The sequence below is a fragment of the Xyrauchen texanus genome, chromosome 40, assembly GCF_025860055.1.
Source record: "Xyrauchen texanus isolate HMW12.3.18 chromosome 40, RBS_HiC_50CHRs, whole genome shotgun sequence".
Lineage (NCBI taxonomy): Eukaryota > Metazoa > Chordata > Actinopteri > Cypriniformes > Catostomidae > Xyrauchen > Xyrauchen texanus.
The window spans coordinates 14,400,342-14,417,279 of NC_068315.1; the positions used below are offsets into that span (position 1 = coordinate 14,400,342).

At 40.3% G+C, this 16,938-nt stretch overlaps 1 protein-coding gene across 1 annotated transcript in view; it reads right to left on the bottom strand.

Annotated features, from left to right (window-relative positions):
• Window positions 1–109: 109 nt before the first annotated feature.
• Window positions 110–16,938, bottom strand: part of LOC127633170 (helicase SRCAP-like) — a 30,087-nt gene continuing 13,258 nt past the window's right edge. Inside the window, exons 19-33 of the mRNA XM_052112048.1 lie at window positions 16,361–16,512; window positions 16,034–16,249; window positions 15,665–15,829; window positions 15,402–15,494; window positions 14,388–14,681; window positions 14,055–14,218; window positions 13,496–13,806; window positions 9,829–10,031; window positions 9,525–9,694; window positions 9,189–9,385; window positions 8,929–9,043; window positions 8,720–8,839; window positions 8,419–8,598; window positions 8,214–8,297; window positions 110–5,898 (exon numbers count right to left, since the gene is read on the bottom strand). Of these exons, the coding sequence (XP_051968008.1) occupies window positions 1,804–5,898; window positions 8,214–8,297; window positions 8,419–8,598; window positions 8,720–8,839; window positions 8,929–9,043; window positions 9,189–9,385; window positions 9,525–9,694; window positions 9,829–10,031; window positions 13,496–13,806; window positions 14,055–14,218; window positions 14,388–14,681; window positions 15,402–15,494; window positions 15,665–15,829; window positions 16,034–16,249; window positions 16,361–16,512 (6,559 nt within the window). The 3' untranslated portion in view covers window positions 110–1,803. The remainder of the gene's footprint in view (window positions 5,899–8,213; window positions 8,298–8,418; window positions 8,599–8,719; window positions 8,840–8,928; window positions 9,044–9,188; window positions 9,386–9,524; window positions 9,695–9,828; window positions 10,032–13,495; window positions 13,807–14,054; window positions 14,219–14,387; window positions 14,682–15,401; window positions 15,495–15,664; window positions 15,830–16,033; window positions 16,250–16,360; window positions 16,513–16,938) is intronic.

The window sequence follows — 16,938 nt, forward strand, 5'->3', positions numbered from 1 at the left end:
CAAATATTATTGATGTTCTCAATGTAAATTTGTGTTTTAATATAATGACTTAAAACATATTATCATTAATAAGATGAAACAAATAAAAACAACAGCAAATTGTGTTTTTGGTCTTTTTTTATTCAACTTACATTTTTGTTTCAATCTTTCAAGTAAAACAATGTGGAATTACAAGGGAACATAAGGAATGTAACAAATTAGAATAGACAAACGAAAATGAAAATAAGACCATCACCAAATTCTACTAATACCCTCAAAACATCTCTCTGTCCAAAAATGGCAAAGGAAGCTATCTTGCAACTCACTTGACTACCAATTCTCAGCAATAAAATATTTCTCCCAAGAGGTTCTTTCTCTTTCAGGTGTCTCCTGGCCAGCATCAACCACTTCATTAAAAAGGGCCAATACCCTAGAAATAAAAAAGCTAACAGTAGCAATAATCACTGATGAACTGATCTGAGTTTTGGTTGTACTTGCACATAAACATGAAATGTGTTTTTATGATGAAGGATGGAAAAGCTTATTACACTTAAAGCACTACAGATGTCCAAACCTCTGTAAATTAACATGGACCCCTTGCATGGATCAACAGGCACTCTCATTTGATCAAACTCATTTTAGATTCTGGCTTTGAGAATACAATTTAATGTGTAAAGATGATCATAATAACTAACACTGGGAAAGTGTGAAGAAAAATAACAAGAGGTTGTCTCCCATTTCTGTACTGCTAATAAAGCAAATGACAAGCAAATTTCAATATATTTATCACAAGCTCAAGAGATACGCAAAGAGAGAATGTAGAATGTAGCTTGATGTACCAGTAAAGATGTATTGACAGGTTGATGTTCTAAAAGAAAATCTCTCCAAAAAAGAACCTAAATTACAATGCATTCAAATGAGACATTTCAGATGTGCATATGGGGAAAAGCAGGCAGCATCAGAATTAAAAAGTAATGGACTGAGACATTACATAAAACATGTGATTCAAGCAAATAGATAATCCAGCATAGTGCAGCCAAAAAACAAAAACAAACCTTAAAGACCTGCTCTCTTCTTCATACCCTGGAAGATAAAGAATTTTCTTAATTCATCAACTGACTTGAAACAAACAATAGTCAAAACAGCTGACAAACATTTTTCAGAATGCAACAGTCAAAACTTTTACAATTGTACAATCCCTACTAAATGATAAATGTAGCATTAATTTCTTCCAATCAATTTCTTCCCCATCAATACCATTTGCAGCACTAGTATACTCTGTTTAAAAAAAAAAAAAAAAAAAAAAAAAGTGTATAATCTATGCGACCAATCTTCTAACATGTACTTTACATAATCTTGCCTGGAAAAGAGGCAAGATTTATTATTTGTTCACACTATGTACTTTACATAATCTTCCAGTCTTTATGATTACAGTACATAGTGTGAACAAATAATAAATCTTGCCTCTTTTCCACCTACTTCCAAGTTCCAAAGTCTTAGTGGTAGGGTGAAATATCTTGTTTTAATCAAATTATTAGGACACATTTTTAAATAAGTGACCATATCTCCATCATCATTCGTCTGATTCTATAGACGCTTTCCACACTGTAAATGGCTTAAGATAGCTGACAGAGCATTAAATGCGAGGTCAGATTAAACCACAATGTGCAACATATCTCTTTATTCGGTCTTCTCTCATACAGCTAAAACAATGGTCTTCAACCAAACTGACCCCCTTTCCACGAATCCATAAAATCTGCCTTCTCTCCTCTCACGAGTTCTCATCTAATTCCTTGTTTACACCTAGAGATAATCTTCTGCCTATCACGTCTTAGAATGTCGGTGTTGAGAGAATGAAGAGCGTGTGTTACTGGCTGGTGTACGTGCCTGAGCTGCTGCCAGTGCAGCTACACTCCTGAGAACCCTGTCTGGGGTCCCTTCACTTGACCCAGCACTCAGTTCAGGTTTGTCATGCTTCTGGAACCTCTTCTCTCTTCTGCTCTCTCTGCCTCTGCCTCCACCACTCTTCCCCTGAATCCTTTTGCGTCTCTCTGTATCACTACCAGACGATGGTGCTCTGGAACGGGGGGGCTCTGTACTCTCTGAGCCCAGACTATGGGTGCGCTGGCTACTACTGCTCCGACTTCTGCTACTGCCTGATCCTCTTTCACTGCTTACACTACTACAGGCACTATGCCCTCTTGAAGACCTGGTCTCTCTATTTTCATTGTCACTTTCATCCTTCAGATCAGATTTATTTTTCTTCTCCTCTTTTTTAACTCTTTCAGTTTCCAAAGGGGGTACAAGGCTGCCTGGTCGCTGCCGAGTGGATCGGGCAGCAGAAGAGGACTGATTTGGGGTCTGTCTGCCACTCTCTTCCTTACTGTTATGTGTCTTGGGAGAGTCCTGTCCTGTTTTACCCTTGAGTTTACTGCTCTTTTCAGAGGAAAGTGGCCTGTTTTTCTGTCCAGCAGCCTTAAATTTGGGGCTGGGTGTATCTGGTCCTCTTACCCTCATTGCCAAAAGCTTGGCTGCAGCATTAAGGGCTGAACAACGTTTGCCCAGTACCTCAGGTTCAGGGGAGGGTGAAATGTTGAATTGAGAGACAAACTGTGGGCCTGTGGATTTCCGGTTAACTCTTGAACAGGTTTCCCCACTTGAGTCCACTTCTGTTGTAGTGGTGGTTTGACCCTTCTTGTCAGACCACCCCTTTTGCCTCTTGCTATTCTCATAATTTTTTGTAATTTTGCCATCTTTCTCCAGTTTCCTTTGGGCTGATCTTGTTAGACATCTATTTCTGCTATTAGAGTCCTCGGACTCTGAATAAGAGGAGGAAGAGGAAGAGTTGGACAGGTGTTTTTGGGCAGGAGTGTCCACTGTTTTCTCATTTTCATACTTTATATCCTTCCTTTTCCTTTTTGCTGGCCTCATACCCTCTCCAGCCTTTTTGGATCGAAATGATCTTGTGCCACAGGAAGATACAGAAGATGGGGAAGAGGAGCAAACTGACTCCTGGCTACTTTTCCTACTGATGCATCGTTTTTTGGCCAAAGTTCTGGTCTCTTTGTCTTCTCTATGACTGTCCTCCTCTGATGGTTTATCAGGTTCATTACTCTTAAGAGCATCATGGGTCACAATATCGAAGACTGAGGCAACATCCATTTTCCTTGTTTTTGGCTGAGACAAGACACTGTCTTTTTCTCCTGCGACATCCTCACCAATGCAGTCAATTTCAATTTGCTCTTTTAGTACCTCCTCCTTTTGGCCTTCATAATTATCAGCCACAGTCTCCATTGGCATGTTTTGGGGCTGAGAAGAATCTGTATCTCTATAGTTGGATGTGGGCAGGGAATCGGTTGTTGTCTGCTTAGGGGAAGATGGAGATTGTACAAAAGTTGAAGTCATTTGGTGTGATGTGAGTGAAGAATGTGTTGAATATTTTGCTGTTTGTACTGGTGTAGTTTGATGATGTAAGGGAGGAGCAGATGTTTGATCAGGCTTAGGTGTAGACTGCTGGACAACCGTTGACACAGTAGGTGTAACAGAGGCTTCTGGTGCCACTGTCTTAAATGAAGAAGATTCTGTCTCAGTACCAGAAGTCAAAGCAGGCACAGGATTGGGTTGGGTGGATGTTTGATGTGGGGCAGAAGATACAGCTGTATTACAGCTGGATTCTACAGAGGCCCGTAGAGAGCCTGCAGTGATATTAATTCGGTCTAAAAATTCTGAAGCCACTTGAGTTGATGGGTTTGAGTGCTGCAAATGATCTATTCTCTGATTAGCAGTGAAATAATAAAGTTCAGCTTCTACATCTGCACCAGAGACCATTAAAATATCTGAAGGCGCAGTAATTTGATTGGTCCGAGAGAGTACAGATACAGTAGAAATGGTATGTTGTTGGGCATGGATGGGGACTATATTAGCTAAAGACACTTTGGAAGGAGTTGGAAGCTGTAGTGTAGTGGAAGAAGCTGTACAGTTCTGAGAGACACTAGCTGTAGAAGTGCTGTGTGGAGTTTTAAATGTACTAGTTTGAGAGACAATGCATGCAATTAAGGGGCTTGGACTGTTGTAAGTATCACTATTAGAAAATTCTGATGTAGACGGAGTATTATTTTGTGAGTTCCCAAGCACAGATGTAGTGGTTTGGTTTGTTTGGGAATCTGGTTGAGGAGGTGATGACATTTCAGCAGCTTTTGAGAGCGAAGTGGGGTTGACAGTTTGAGAGCATATTGGTGGAGTTTTGCTATCAGTGGACAAAGTCACAGGTGTAATATTGGATGTTGACAAGTTTGGCTCTAGGGAAAAGGGAGCTCCCGTAGAAGTTGGAGATGAGCTTGTAGCTGGGTCTGGCTGTTGCCCGGCACTACAAGTTAATGCTGTCCTTGAGGTGCAGTCTTTGCGGGGACGACCCCTTTTCCGTTTTGGTGAGTGAGGTGAACTCTGTTCAAGACTTATTTTTTGGGTTATGGGTATATTCTGTTCTGGCAGTTCTGGTGCCATTGGGGGTGTTTTAGGAGGTCTGCCCCTCTTGCGCTTCACTGGTATAGGATTAATCACATTTGAGTCATTTTGAACAGTGGAATTTACAACACTGCCCTTGTCTGAATTAGTATATTGTTTCTTTGGTGACAAAGCAGATCTCTTATCCAGCTCTCTATATCTAATTGCAAACTGCTCTCCTAACTGTGCAGCTATTCGAGACTCTGTCTCTAGCCTCCGACGCACTGGTAAGTTGCGCAGAACAGGCTTGTCTGGTGAATGGTGTGTTAGGGAACAGGGGTGATGTCCTCTCCCTGTACTAGACTGTGATGGAGAGACCTGTTCTTGCTCTCGTGGTGGTGGGGAGGAAGCTAAGGATGTGGGGATTGATTTGGGAGGAGAGTCTTTAACAGTTTGACTTGCTCCATCAGAAGAGTGAGAGCCTGGGTCTTGAACTGTCTCCACCTGTTCAATCTCCTCTGATGAACCCTCAGTATGTGCTCCTCCACTTCCACTCACTCTCCTCTGTCTTGGCTCCTTCTCCATAACCACTGTGACTAGTCGACCTGGAAGTTTCCGAAGTACCTTGGCTGATGGAGAATCTTCTGGAAGGCTCTTGAGGATCTCAATTTCAGCAGACTGCCGCTTTCTTGGCGAGCGAGAGTTTGGTGATGCCAGCGTGGGAGAAAGGGAAAGCTGACCATCCTGTCCAGATGAATGCTCTTGGGAATAGATGGAGTCTGAAGATGCAGATGTTCTTCTATCTCTCCTACTATACTGAGCACTGTCAGACAGTGCCTCTCCCCCATTTTCTTCACTGTCCTCTCTGCATGAGGCAGAAAAAGAGAACTGGTGCCCAGTTGAGTTTTTGTCCATTGCAGGAGATCCAGCAGCTGAAGGCATGGAGCTTGATGGGGAGATTGGCAAATGGTGGGAGGGTGGCACATATCTGATTTTTGTATCTGAACCCTGCATTTCAGGGGACAAGGTTGCTGAATCTGACAGCTGCTGGCTGGTTTGAACTTTCTGGTTTTCTGCTGTTGTGGGGAACACAGATTCTTTTGGTGCCCCTCGACCTCGCAGACCACTGCAACGCTTCTCAGGCACTTCACTTTGTAAGGGTGACATGTGTGTGGAGCTGAGCCCTGTGGTTTGGCTTATACTGGGCTCAGAGTTAATCCAAGCACCTTGTCTGCCTCTCTCCCTATCTGGGGATGGCTGTGTAAGGGATATATCATCAGCAGGAGTCCCTCTAAGCCTGCCGCTGACCCTTGTTGAGGGAGCACCTTTCTCTTTATGTTTGCGAGGGTGGTGGGCAGAAGTTGGTTCCTCAGTACTTGGTGGTAGACAATCCTCTTCTTCGCTGTCAGATGACTGATGCAGTTTCAAACCTTCCTTTGCCTGGTCCAAACCTTTCCTTGCAGCCTCAACCTGTTCCTGTGAAGTCAAGAGAAATGTTATATATATATATATATATATATATATGTTACACACAGACACACAGATATATATATTAGGGCTGTCAATCGATTACAATTTTTAATAAAATTCATTACATGGTGTCCCAATTAATTAATCGTGATTAATCGCATATACAAATATTTGCTGAGAAAGCCCCTCAAATAACAATAACTCAATATATAATGATGAAATAATTATACATATTTATCTTTAAATAAATAAATCTATATATATATATATATATATATATATATATATATATATATATATATATATATAAAATAAAAAAATATTCAGATAATTAAAATGCATTACATTCTTGTGGCAGAAGAGTTAATCATTGATAAGACCATTCAAAAAGCGGCTTTAGAATACAATGTATTGTTTACTACCATATTATTGATCATAAGTCAATCATTGGCATACAGTTCACAGCAATCCATTTCACAAGTGAATTTGTCAATCAGTTGGAGATTTATTCTGAGGGTTTGTTTAAGGACCCGTCAATGTATACCTGCGTCAGACCTTTTTTTTTGTTTTTTAGAAACAAGCCAGGGGTATACATAGTACACAATACTACAGATATATTTTACAATAATGCCAAGACATTATATTCATTACATAGTGCAATGGTTTTCAATGCTTTGGAGTTGTTGGAGTATTATGCCCTCTAGGCGTATGTGTTTTGTTTTCTCTCTGTGTGTTTTCTGTTGCAGGAGCCTGCCCCATTGGTTCCTCCATTTGCCTTTGTTCCAGCCAATCACCGCCTGCCTTGCGTGATCAGCCAATTGCCAGTTGATTCTTGAGATCACCTAGGTCTATAAAATCCAAGATGGCTGTGATATGAAGAGACCTGTTTTTTTGTATTGCTTGTGGTTTTTATTGACAAGCCTTGCAGTCTGTTTCTGTGCTTTGTTTTCTTTCATTTCAACTTTGAAAGGTCCTTGGGCCTCTCAGGTATCGTGTTATATTTTTGAATTGGGAACAGGTTAGGGGGCCCTGCACATGTTGCAACATGTAGACCTTAACACTGTCTAGTAACACCTGGTAAGGAGTGGTTGCCACCAATTGTAAGTTTTGTTTTAGCTAGAGTAGGCAGATTTATTTGGTTTTTGTTTTCAGTAAGTCTTTTCTGCCTTTTTGTTAGTTGATTTTTGGTTTTCCTTGTTTCTTTTTGTTGGCAACACTCTCATTCCCTTTTCACCATTTTTGTGTTCTTTTGTTTGATCATATGTATATAAATATGTAAATGCACTTAATTGTTCTAAGTAAAGCCTGCTTCTTGCGCTTCAAGCCTTGTTGGTGGTCTGCTTGAGCTTCTGTTTATTTATATAGGGTTGTTCTAGTTGGTTCGGTTCTGGTTTATGTTGATGTCCCTTCGATACCCCTAGATTAATAGGGACGTAACATGGAGGTACAAAGAGTATTTAAATAATATTTTAAGTCTTTACAAAAAAGTGCAAATAGGGGCTTTATAGACATAAATTGTATAAAAAAAACTTGGCAAGAAAAATAAACAGATTAATCAGAAAATATTAACTTAAGTTATCAAAACTGTACAAACCAAATAAAACTCTTTATAAAGCAAAGAAAAATAGTTAAAAGGTACGTACAAACAAACAAAATGTTCTCTATACTACAGCGTGGACACATTCCCAAAAGAGGTGAGGGGCAGATTCATCTACAGCATTACAGAAGGAGCAAAGTGGATCTATTTCAGGGAGTATGTTACTTAAATAAAGATTGACAGGGTAAAAACGGTGTAACAGTTTTACCTTGTTGGTAATTAAATATTTGTGAGGTAAAGACCATACGACCTGTGTCAGACATGCTTGTGTCGCGTCTTGGGTGTGTTGCGTCATAAAAGTTAAATGTTTAGGTCCCTGTGTCAAGTTAAATATAGTTTAATACTCAATCTTTAAACACATCTTGAGATCCCTTGGTTCGCATTTGTGCTCCTTGAAGTGTTTTGAACGCAAGAACGTAACGCACGTTTGTGTTGTGTGTCTGCTGAAGGGTTGTTAATGTTTTGTTCACTGTAATAAACTATGTGTTGCTCACACAGCTGAAATTTCACTTACTGCCCTCTGGAGTAAACAGGTGGTACTACAAGATTGCATTTCTCAGGAAAGCATTGCGATTAAATAATGTTTTTAACGCGTTATTTTTTGTCAAATTAAAGCATTAAATTGACAGCCCTAATATATATATATATAAATAAATAGCTATAAAATGATTCTGCAACAACAAAAAATATAGCATCAAAGCTGGGATACTGATTTGATAGTTACCTCTGCCTGCTTCAGCTCCTCTTTACAAATGTCTTCAAGAGAAACCTCAAGGAAATTCATAGCATATCGCTCTATGGGAGTGAGCTGTTCAAAACAGGGGCAATTGAAATTGAGCAACAAAAGGTATATTGTGATAATGATCCCTAAACTGGAAATCAGATTCTAATTAAGAATCCTATAAGGAAAGCATGAAAATTCTGACTACCTGTTCAACTAGGGCAGCGATTTCTTGCTCAGCCTTGGAAAGCTCCTCCTCTTCCTGGTCTCTGCTGTCACCATCATCCAGAGGAATGTGCTCGTTAAACTCTGCAAGCTCAGCTACCAGCTCAGCCTTGGCTTGCGATGCAGCCACTATATCCTCTTCATCCTCAGCTCGACACAGGGCCTGGTGTTAAAATACATAAAACTAAATTAATTCCATGCCACACTCATCACAATTGCCCAAACAAACATATAGGCAAATTTGTACAATAATATTATAAAGTACAAACAAAAAGGTAAAAAACCTGTTCCAAAATGGTGGTTTGTTGTTTATTTATGGATTCATCATCAATTGACTGTGACACCCTCAACTCAGCCTCTTTCCTCTCTTCGTCTGACAAATCAAACAACTCTCTGATAGTTTGCTATGGGAAAAAGACAGTGGGTTAATCAATTAGTCAACAATATAAACCCAGAAAATTACTGTTCTGTGGAAAACTAAATTAAGCCATACCTCCTTAAAAAAGGCTGTGGTGAAGTTTCCACCTTCAATAGCCATATCTCCCAGCATCCTCTTTTGATTGGCTTTTTTCAAAATATTTTCTTCAACTGTACGTTCACTGATTAGCCTTATAAATTAGAACATTTGATAAATAAAATGTGCTCCCACAATCTGTGATAACTAGGATACTCTTTTGAATATGTAATCAAAAATGAATTAATTTTACAGTGAGAGAAAAAATGTGAACACAGGACTCTTGGTTTGGCCTTTACCTGTAGATGTGGACATCTCTCGTCTGTCCAATTCTGTGGCAGCGGTCCTGAGCCTGGGCATCCATGGTTGGGTTCCAATCACTGTCATAAAACACCACTGTATCTGCTCCTGTCAGATTAACACCTACACCTCCACTGCGGGTGGAGAGAATAAAGCAGAATATGCGACGGTCTGCATTGAAGCGGTCCATCAGGGCCTGAGTGGTAGATAAATGTATGAAACCGCTGAGAGACAAACTCTAAAAGTACTCATATACTTAGTTCTGTTGCATGAGTGAAGTGGAATGAAAGTTACAAATACACACACAAAAATACTATTGGACTACTGTAACTCACTTGTCTCTGCTCTACATGTGTACTCCCATCCAACCGTAAGTAGATGTGTCCATGGTAGTTGAGGAATTGCTCAAGTATATCCAGCATGCGAGTCATTTGAGTGAAGATGAGGACTCTGTGCCATCCTGCTTTCAACTTTCTAAGCAAGAGGTGGAGTGTCTGCAGTTTACCTACACACAGACAGCCTAAATTTGTCTTGTTTTTTTTTTTTACTACAAAATACTATACATTTATTATGTATAAATTCTGTAAAACCATGAAGAATGAAAACCTAAAAGGTACACATTGGGGTCTTCATACTTACCACAGTCATACTGAATAAGCCTTAAATCAGGGAAATGTGTCCTCATGCTACACTGAATGCGATGGAGCGTATGTGTGAGTGGAGAGAGCTGGGAAGATAAAAATGAGGAGAAAACAGCCTGCTGATGTCTAAGGGAGGGAGGTGGGTGACAGCTGTGCATGGTGATAGGTTTTGCGTCCACTGGAGGAATAACAAAAGTGAACCTGTGGGGTGGAACCAGTGCATTTATTAAAAAAACATTAGTGCAAAAATACACTGTGATGGCTGGTATATACACAGATCAGCCAAAACATTAAAACCACATTAAACCATAAAAACCATTAAACATAAAAAAAAAAAAACATTAAAGCCTAATATTGTGTAGGTCCCTTCGTGTAGCCAAAACAGCGCAAACCAGCATCTCAGAATAGCATTCTGAGATGCCATTTTTCTCACCACAATTGTACAGAGTGGTTATCTGAGTTACTGTAGACTTTGTCAGTTCGAATCTGACTGGCCATTCTCTGTTGACCTCTTTGATCAACAAGGCATTATTGTCCACAGAACTACCGCTCACTGGATGTTTTTTGTTTTTGGCACCTTTTGGAGTAAATTTTAGACTGTGGTGCGTGAAAATCCCAGGAGATCAAGTTTCATACACCTTAACCAAATACATTTAATCTCAGTTTTTCACAATTCCTGCAATTTAATTGTAGAAAACCTTCCCTGTTGTAGGTCAGTTAGGATCACTACTTTATTTTAAGAATGTGTATGTCAGAATAATAGTAGAGAGAATGATTTATTTCAGCTTTTATTTATTTCATAACATTCAGATGTTTACCTACACTTTTGTTAGTATTTGGTACCATTGCCTTTAAATTGTTTAACTTGGGTCAAACATTTTGGGTACCCTTCCACAAGCTTCTCAAAATAAGTTCCTCCAGTCAGAACTGATATAACTGAGTCAGGACACACTTTTTAATTTCTGCCCACAAATGTTCTATTGATTGAGGCCAGGGCTTCCTGATGGTCACTCCAATACTTTGAATTTGTTGTCCTAAAGTTGTCCATTTTGCCACAACTTTGGAGGTATGCTTGGGGTCTTTGTCCATTTGGAAGTCCCATTTGTGACCGAGCTTTAACTTCCTGGCTGATGTCTTGAGATGCTGCTACAATATATCCACATCAATTTCCTCTCTCATGAAACCATCTATTTTGTGAAGTGCACCAGTCCCTCCTGCAGCAAAGCACCCCCACAACATGATGCTGCCACCCACATGCTTCACAGTTGGAATGGTGTTCTTTGGCTTGCAAGCCTCACCCTTTTTCCTCCAAACATAATGGTCATTATGGCCAAACATTTCGATTATTTTCTTTCCCCTTTACAACCCAATTTGGAATGCCCGATTCCCAATGCGCTCTAGGTACTCATGGTGGCTTAGTGACACATTCCGGGTGACGGAGAACGAATCTCAGTTGCCTCCACGTCTAAGATTGTCAATCCGCGCATCTTATCACGTGGCTTGTGGAGTGTGTTACAGCGAAGATATAGTGTGTGGAGGCTTCACGCTATTCTCCGCTGCATCCATGCACAACTCACCTTGCCCCCCACGGAGAGCAAGAACCACGTTGTAGCAACCATGAGGAGGTTACCCCATGTGACTCTACCCTCCATAGCAACTGGGCCAATTTGTTTGCTTGGGAGACCTGGCACGAGTCACTCAGTACGCCCTGGATTCAAACTCGTGACTCCAGGGGTGGTAGTCAGCATCTTAACTTGCTGAGCTACCCAAACCCCAAACAGTTCGATTTTTGTTTCATCAGACCAGAGGACATTTCTCCAAAAGTAAGATCTTTGTCCCCATGTCCCCATGTGCACTTGCAAACTGTAATCTGGCTATTTATGGTGGTTTTGGAACAGTGACTTCTTGCTGAGCAGCCTTTCAGGTTATGTTGATATAGGACTCATTTTACTGTGGATATAGATATTGTCTACCTGTTTCCTCCAGCATCTTCACAATGTCCTTTGCTGTTGTTCAGGGATTGATTTGCACTTCGCACCAAACTACGTTCATCTCTAGGAGACAGAATGAGTCACCTTCCTAAGCGGTATGTTGGCTGCGTGGTCCCATACTTAAGTCCTATTTTTTTTTTGTACAGATGAACGTGGTACCTTCAGGCCTTTGGAAATTGCTTCTTAGGATGAACCAGACTTACATTTACATTTATGCAATTGGCAGACGCTTTTATCCAAAGCAACTTACAGTGCACTTATAACAGGGACAATCCCCCCGGAGCAACCTGGAGTCAAGGACACAATGGTTGTGGCTGTGGGGATCGAAACAGCAACCTTCTGATTAACAGTTATGTGCTTTAGTCCACTACGCCACCACCACTCCATGACTTGGATGTCCAACATTTGTTTTCCTGAGGTCTTTGCTGATTTCTTTTGATTTTACCATGACGCATAGCAAAGAGGCACTGAGTTTGAAGGTAGGCCTTACAATACATCAACAGGTATACCTCTATTTCAGTACACCTCTTATCAGAAGCTTATTGGGTAATTGTTGGATTGACATCATTTTCTGGAATTTTCCAAGCTGCTTAAATGCACAGTTAACTTGGTGTATGTAAGCTTCTGACCCACTAGAATTGTGATCCAATCAATTAAAAGTGAAACAATCTGTCTGTAAATAATTGTTGGAAAAATGACTTGTGTCATGCACCAAGTAGATGCCCTAACTGACTTGCCAAAACTCTAGTTTGCTAATATTACATCTGTGGAGTGGTTAAAAAATGTGTTTCAATGACTTAAACCTAAGTGTATGTAAACTGACTTCAAATAATTTATATAAGTTCTATTTAGGTGTTGATTTGATTGAACAGGGTTGGCAGTAATCAGGAATGGGTGTGCATAGACCAGATGAACTCCATTATGAATGCAGTTTCATAGATTTGGGAATTTAGTAACTAAGAGGGTAAATACTTTTTCACACAAGCACAGTAGGTATTGGATAACGTTTTTGCTTCAATAAATTATTACATTTAAAAACTGTATTTTGTGTTTACTCAGATTGTCTCATGTTAGATTTTGTTTGAATTTTTAAATCAATTTAGCATGAGATATACACAAAAACAGAAGAAATCAGGATGGGAATACTTTTTCAAAGAACTGTATTAATGTTAATAATAACTTGTAATTTTATTTGCCGTAACAGTGTGTGTGTGTATATATATACATATATACACACACACTAAAACATTTAATATATGAATATTACCATACAGAGACTTCAGAACATTTGAGTGATGATGTAATCTAATCACTGAATCGGAGTTCTTTCAATCTGTAATATTGTTCGACTCAAAGATGTTTAAATGGTGTCTCTTTAAACTTATGTTAGGGATGGACAAATCCCTAATCCATTGTGAATCGATGAGTCATAAAATAAACTATGACCACAAAACTAATCTAATGACTAATTGTTTTAGAAACAAAATTTCCAAAGAAATTTTTTTAATTATGCAACATTGTAAATATTGCCAGCAAAATAATCATCTATGTGTAAAGAATTACCCAACCCTAACTGTGACACACTAAAATTAGATTTTGATGCTACATTTATTAAATACATTTTAGTGCTTTATGTGCTGTATGTGAGGTTTAATAGATGTTTGTGAGACATACCTGTCCATGACCTCAGAGAGATGTTTAAGTCTCTCCTCCGAGTTATGGATGGCTTCTTTCAGGGCTTCACTCTTTTCCAGGAAATCTCTGTGATGGTATGATTGAGCAGTGAGGCAGGAGCTGTAACCAGAGAAAGTCCAGTTGTCCAGAACAGGATGTGCTGGGGAAGGAGAAGGGCCTGGGAGGAAGGTTAAAAAGTCCAGCACCTCACGGCCATACGCAGGCTTAGCAGTGCAGTGCAGCTCGTTGATGCGAATTATTTGAGAGATTCGTCCATCTCGTTGAGCCTTTTGGCTGTCTGCAAGCCATGACTGACAAATGACAAAGTGACAATTAAGAGATAGCTCCTGGTTCAGCTAAATAACAATTAGGTCACCAAATTTGTATACAAAGAATAAGGTTACAAAAACATTCAATAGAAAGATTTGAAATAATTTAGCAAGGAAGTATTTTATTCTGAACTAAATGCACTACAAGACTTATGCTAGTGTTCTGAGATGTTCTGAGACATTTGCAAAGCATCAACAGTATACATTAAGATAAAGGAAACATTTATTACCATGTAGAAGGGGGATAGTGGTGGAGGTGGCGGCTGAATGCGGGGACGCAGAGATGTTGACCCACTGCTCTGAGATGAAGATGCAGGCTTAGAAGTGCTCATGCGCAAAGTAATAACATCACTACCACTGTCCTCGCATCCTGATGATGATTTCACCTTCGCTACTGCAAACAGAGTGGGTTAATGCAATTACATTTACAATAGAGCATAATTGTTCTTCTAGAATGATATTGGTATGACTTTTTGCTTTAATATATTGCTCAAAATTCTGCACAAAAACACCTCTATTCAACATTGAGCAAACTCTGAAAACAACATCTGTGCTAAACTAACCTGGTTCTGGTGCTGGTCCTTGTAAGACTCTCAACACAGGGCGGGTGGGTGGAGTCTGAGATAAAGCAACAGTTTGAGGTGGAGCAGCATAAACCAGAGGCTGTTGTGGGGGCTGTGAAGAAGTGGGTGCTCTAAGAACGGGGATTGGGGTCCCATGTGGGTGAAGGGTGACTGACTGAGGAGCAGGACGAGGAGGCGGCACAGCCAGAGTGTGGACTGATCCTACGTCTTTACTTGATGCCTGGCGAACAACAATCTTTACAATTCCAGGTCCACTTACCATGGTTGATGGGACTGCAATAAAACAAGAGAACGTTTAGTTACTACACAAGAACTTCATCCTGAAAAGAGGAAATAATAAATGTCAGTCAGACTGGGCACCAGACTATGGATTACAGTAGCAGAGCTATCAAAATGCCAGGTCTGGCACTATTAAATAATTATTTAGTCTTGTATCTTTAAACCAGACACAAAGCAATAAGGGTTTGGATGAGCATGCGTAAGATTGTTCAACCTGCATACATAAGAGGAACAGAAAAAATGTAAAGAGAAATAACTAATGAAAAATATAAAAAGGTAGTTCTGGGAAGAAAAAACCCTGTTAAACCCACCTCACATTATAAAGTCAATAAATAAAAATAAAAAACTGAAACAAAACCACTGCAAATCTCAGATGCCCTCTACGACTTATGATTAACCGATGTGACAAAATGTTATTTTGTCTTTAACTTTCATTGAAGATTTCAAAAACCTTCTTATCCAACAGAAGTAATTAAGTTAGTAGACAAAAAACATCTGATTATGCTGCCACATGCAGTCAGAAACAAAAGAACCAAATTCAGAATAGCCATGCACATGCTCTGCAGAGTAACAGGTAGTTTGGTACCCAGGATACAGGTTGTATCCGAACAAGGATAAACTCAAGGACAGCACCAGTACCTTGAGTAGCTGTGAAAGGTACTGCTATTCCAGAGCAGATTGTTTTGGCTGGGTAGGGATTTGATCAGCTGCTACCTGACTGCCTAACAGTGTGAAGAACTGCCAACTGAGCTGACTGACTAATTAGGTGGTGCTGCCCACTACTGGAAACCAGATGCATTACCTTTCCTAAAGGGCACAACCACAGAAGAAAGTGTTAGGCCATAGACTACACCAAACACTCACAGAAAGACTGAAGGGGTGCAGGAGAAAAGCAAAACCTATCCTTAGCAGGCGGTAGATCATTTCTACAACCAGTTTATCCTTTTATGATTTTTCACATTGTAGGGAGTGTTTACCTTGGATGGGTCGTGGTTTAGGCACAGGTACTTGGTGCAGCTGAGTCCCAGAGAGTGTAAGCTTGTTGCCCTGAAGCTGGAAGGTGACAGGTTTACTGCCCTGACAGGACGACACTGGCCGACCAGCCAGAGAGGCCAGCTGAGCAATACTCACCACCTCTCCAGCTGTACATGTGAATGATAAATAAAAATACACCAATTAGGGTTGCAAAATCATATTGCAACTATTTTAGCAAATATTGCAGTTTGACCCACAATAAATATGTAACATCTCACGCATCTTTATTTTGATTAATTGTGCAGTCTTATCACCACGAGACAAAAGCGAAACAAATGGTTTGTTATTAAAGAGTGATGAAATTAACTTACATGGTAACCGAGCCTGCATGTCTGGGCTGAGAAGAACCCGCTGAGTAAGGAGATTGCTTGGTGGCTTAGGGGGAGTAGCCACAGCTGGGACACTAGAGGGTGCTGAGGGGTGTATAGTCACTGGGTGGGGGGCTGGAGGCCTAACTGCAGCACTGGACGGGACAGTGCTAGGACCCACTGGAGCTCTCGGTGCAATGACAGGAGTAACAGGGCAAACTAAAACGGGAGTAGAAAGTTAATCTCTTCCAGTATCACGATCACATGCAAGTAATTACACATGCAAGTCACTTGCTGATCAGGATGTGAGGCTTGGCCCCTTGAGCTGACCTTGATGTGATGGCTGGGAGAGAGCCTGTGAAGTGGTGACCTCTGTGATTAGATGTGGCTTTGGAATCTGAACAGCAGTGGTGGTGGAACACACGGGCCGTGGGCTGTTCAGTGTGGAGCACCCATCAGACTTAGGAAGAGGCTGGAGCATCCTGCAGAGAAACAAAACACATGTTGACACATTTTTACATTATAAAACTAGGGCTGTCGATTTAACAGTATTTAAAATGAATGTAATTAATCGCAATGCCCCCAGACCGTAATAAGGAAGATTCCTAAGAAATGCAAGCTTGTAGTACCACCTTTTTACTCCAGAGGGCAGTAAGTGAAACTTCAGCTGCATTGGCAATGCACAGTTTATCCAGTGAAAACAACCCTTCAGCAGCAGAACAACACAAACATGCATTACGTTCTTGCCTTCAAAACACTTGGAGCGCAAATTCTAACTAAGAGATCTCAAGCTGTGTTCTAAGTATTAAACAATATTTAAATTGACAGCGACCAAAAAATGTTATGTTTATGACGCAATGCACCCGAGACGCTACACAAGCATGTCTGACGCTGGTGTATATTGACTG